This window comes from Parus major, chromosome 15 (assembly GCF_001522545.3).
Source record: "Parus major isolate Abel chromosome 15, Parus_major1.1, whole genome shotgun sequence".
Classification (NCBI taxonomy): Eukaryota; Metazoa; Chordata; class Aves; order Passeriformes; family Paridae; genus Parus; species Parus major.
In genome coordinates, this window is record NC_031784.1 from 409,888 (window position 1) to 414,299 (window position 4,412).

At 40.8% G+C, this 4,412-nt stretch overlaps 1 protein-coding gene across 1 annotated transcript in view; it reads left to right on the top strand.

The window, feature by feature from the left end:
* STX2 (syntaxin 2) overlaps positions 1-4,412 on the top strand; it is a 21,027-nt gene that overhangs the window by 12,158 nt on the left and 4,457 nt on the right. The window contains exons 6-9 of the mRNA XM_015644398.3: positions 1,517-1,590; positions 1,681-1,818; positions 3,072-3,182; positions 4,214-4,341. Of these exons, the coding sequence (XP_015499884.1) occupies positions 1,517-1,590; positions 1,681-1,818; positions 3,072-3,182; positions 4,214-4,297 (407 nt within the window). The 3' untranslated portion in view covers positions 4,298-4,341. The remainder of the gene's footprint in view (positions 1-1,516; positions 1,591-1,680; positions 1,819-3,071; positions 3,183-4,213; positions 4,342-4,412) is intronic.

A 4,412-nucleotide genomic window follows, 5' to 3' on the forward strand; every position in this document is an offset into this window, starting at 1 on the left:
GTACAGAGCAGCAGAGGGTGGACAGCAGCTCAGAGGGTAGGAGAGAACAGAAACAGTTTTACTGCCTGGCACAAACTCCTTGCTGTTACTGTTTTTAGAACAGCTGTAAAGAGAAAAAACTCAATAATTTCCTCTAGATTGAAAGTTCTTAAAGAAATGATCTTTTTCCTTTGCTTCATTTACTTCCAATATTGCAGTTTTAAATGAAGCATCAAGAAAAGCTGCATTCTGAAACAGCAAGTGTTATTAAAAGCCATTCCAAAATTAACATGCCTAACAGGATAACAGCTCTTTTTATGTGGTCCCATTTTTGTCTACAAGGACACTTGGTAAATTCATCTGGCATCAAATCAGTGCTGCTGTTAAATGCACTTTAATCATTTGTTGACTGACTCACATATGACTTACTTCCAATTCATTATTAGGAGTATTTAGAAAGGTTCCTGACTTTACTTCGAAGTACAGTACCTACCTTGGAAGGTGTCTAAAAAGTACCTAAAATCAGTAGTGTTTTTAATGTGCTTTATAGAAGTCAGTATATACATTGCTGAATCAGGGAATGCAAACAGGGAAACGAAAATTATAAGAAAATTTTGCTTTTCGTGCGCTTTTCAAATTTGTCATTAGCCTCTCATGGTAATGGCTCAATTCAGCATTTCAGTAATGTTTATTAGGCAGGTGAAGTTGTTCTTTGCTTGTGTTTGAGGGGAGGGACCCTGACACCTCAGGATTAAGTTGAAGTTGTTATGACCCAGTTGGAGCCTTCAGCTTTTCTTAAGCACTACAGATTTTAAAGCAGGTTTTGCAGCATTCTTGGGTATTAACATCAGAAAATAATATTCCAACTGTAGCTTTTGCCTGATGGAGCAGCATTCCATAGGTTGGTGCAGATATTCAGGTGATTTTTCATTGGAAGAACAGGGATTTGATGTGTAATTGTTAGAAGTGTACAGTGCAAGTCATTTGAATGTGTTGCATTTGCTGTACGAGTGTGATCAATAGGATTCAGTTTGCTCTGTACTAAACTGCATCAGAGCAGGAGAGGAGGTGCACTGGGGGTTCTCATCCTCTCTGAGGACTGGGAATGGAATCCTGGGTCAGGAAAATCAAATTTACATAAAGATTTTATTGCCCACGGTATGCCATGATGGAATGGAATAGGTAAATATTGAGTGTTACAAGAATAAATGCTGGTCTGAAGAACACTCCACTTAGCAGGGTTCATATGTAGATTGTAAATGTTTCTGATCAGACTCTGGAATCTGACAGAGACCCCAACCAGCCAGGCAGAGCCAGCCCTGACCAGGATTCCCCATGGCAGCTTTGAATCTGTTTTCTGGTTATTAACTCGATACTTTCTGGATTTTGTTCTGTGCAAAATGGCCCTTGGTACAGGGTTTTATCCTGCAAAATCTCAGTGCAAGAATTGTCTTTGACTCGTCATCCTTCTGGATGGTGAAGTGTTGTGTTCAGTAAGAGATGTTATTTATGTGAAGCCCTGTTGTTTCTGTCCTAGCTGGGAAGACCACCACTGATGAGGAGCTGGAAGAAATGCTAGAGAGTGGTAATCCTTCCATTTTCACTTCTGATGTATGTATTTCTGGGCCAGTTACATCTCCTGTGTTCTGCTGCTCCTGCTGTTTATGACACACTGACCTGTGTCTCTGCATTCTCCCCAAGATCATATCAGACTCCCAGATAACCAGGCAGGCCCTGAACGAGATCGAGTCTCGCCACAAGGATATCATGAAGCTGGAGTCCAGCATTCGGGAGCTCCACGAGATGTTCATGGACATGGCAATGTTTGTTGAGACTCAGGTAAAGGAACCCCTTCAGGCACATCTGTGGGATGGGGCTGTTTGCTCCCTCTTCCCCTCTGCAATGAGCAGAAGCAGCTGGTTTTATTCAGATAGTGCAGCTCTAGAGTGATTAGAATATATGGAAGTTAATCACTGGAGGCTCTTGGTTTTGTTGTGGGCAAATTGACCACCTCAATGTCCTTCTGCTTTCAATAACTGACCACAGACCTGCCTTCCAGTCAGTATATTTAATATTTTCTTCAGTTTGATTAACTGCAGTATGCTGGAGCAGCTTTGTGCATGTTTAAGTAAGGAAAACTGGAACACTGTGAATACCCTGGGCATTTTGGGTTCTCAGACAGGGGAGTGACAGTCAGCCAGGCTGTGTGCACCTTGCACCTGATGCAAAGTGCAATGCTGTGTTCACCACAGGAGTGTAAAGGGCTTGGCAAGGCTTTCAAGTCATCTCTTGTACTCATTGGCTTTGTCTTGACATGTCCAGAAATCTGGCCTGGTTTTAGTCTTTAAATACCAATTATCCAACAAAGGTATTTTTAAGTTTGATCTTGAAGTGGTTTGACTTCTGCAGGGAAGTGAAGAGAATAGTGTTAGAAGAGAAACTTGCCTGTTTTTTGTAACTGGGTTTTGTTCTAGAAGTCCTTTGTTGCTTTGATATTAAATACACAGCCAAGAGAAATTGTTAGCAGGTTTCTTTTGAATTACTCATGAACTGAAGTTACTTGTGCATCATTCTGTAATGCTTTGCTGTTTACTGCTGCTGATTATTTCTTCTGATGGACAGAGACACAGGTAACAGACTTACTGTCACTTTCCACCAATCCTCCATTTCATTGCCAAATGTCACTGCTCATAATTAATTTGAATTTGTCATGCATTGACGTGCTAGTCCCTCTGAGGAGCTCCCATGTGTGTGTTTCCTAGAGCTGTTGTGTGGAAATAGTCAATGTTCTTGCCAGTGCAGACACACCAGGGCTGTGTGATCTGGAGTGTGTGTGGCTGCTCAGCATCCCTCCCACACAGGGATGTTGCAGGTGGTCAGTTCCTGAGAATTCTCTGCCCTGATGGTCAGAACTGGGAGCCTGGCTTCTCATTCCCTTCTTCCTTTCCATGCCAGAGCAGAAAAGGTGTCATCCCCAGTGTGTGTGTCACTGATGTGTGAAAGCAATTCTTGATCTTCTAGAGCCTTTCTTTTAGGTTCATTAAACAAAGATCCATTCCAATACTGCTTTCTCTTCAAAACTTCGTTTTAAGGGTGAAATGATCAACAACATAGAAAAGAACGTGATGAATGCCACAGAGTACGTGGAACATGCAAAAGAAGAGACAAAAAAGGCAGTGAAATATCAAAGCAAAGCACGCAGGGTATGTTGTCTTTCTGTAATTGTGCTGGCAGTGTTTAATTCAGCACAGCAGCACTTGCAGTGTGAATTGTTTTGCTGTAGTTAATATTGAAAATTTGTGATCCCAGTAGAGCACAGGCACCTCTGGGACTGGGAGAGGGATCAGTTCATGCACTAAGGGTGTGTCCACAATTTCCTGCTCAGAGCTGCCAGTACAGAGGATAAAAACCCCAAAAGAAGAATTTATTAATTAGTCCAGTGGATAAATTCACGTGTTTTTCTTACCAGCTTTCACAGTACCTTAAATGATTCAGATTTTAAATAACCTTAAAAGTTTTAGGCTGTTTATCACAAGTAAACTTACCTGGATTTAAAGCTGTAAAATCTATCTGCTAGCAGGAGAAAGAAAAGTACTTTTGCTGAAATAGGCTTATTTTTTCCAAATTCTGCTTGTAATTTTTAGTTTTATAGATAAATTAGGGGGATTTTCCCTCTGGAAAGGGTGTGACACTGAATTTGTGCAGGGCTTGAGTTCAGAGGAAACCTTCTGGCACTTTCCATGGCACTTGCTTTGTTTTGGTATCTTTCCTCCCATCAGACACCAAATAATATATTCTGATATCAGACTACTAAGCAGTTTATTTTTACATTCCAATTTCCCCTTTTGCTGTGCTGTGCAGTTCGCTGAGGCTCGTTATGCTGAGCTGGATTTGAGGGAATAATTCATTTTCTATAGATAGAGATCTACAGAGAGATAACACCCCTGGTCCTTTACAAAAGATCTTTTCACAAGCCTTAAAAGAGCCCACTTAATATGTATGTAAATGGTGCTTGTGTCATCTCTGATAACTGAACAGGCATTAATCACACCAGTTTACCTGCTTAAAAATGTTAATTCTTACATTTGCAAGATTGTGCAGATAAATTTATCTCAATTTAAGAATACAGGAGGCTTTAATGAAAGCGCTTGTGGGTCTATAAACTACTTGAAAAGTTGAAAATAAATGCAAGTGCTAATGTGCATAATATTAACAATACCTTGTTTCTTGACAGAAAATGTGGATAATTATCATTGTGTCAGTGGTGTTGATTGCCATAGTAGCTCTAATTATTGGTTTGTCTGTGGGTATTCGGTGATGCTTGGATAACCTCAGCATGCATGGCTGCCTGCCACTGTGGCAGTAAGTAACTAATCAACTAATTGGGCTCTCCTTGTCTTGGTCTTGTGCTGCTGAGCCTTCCCCTCCCTGCA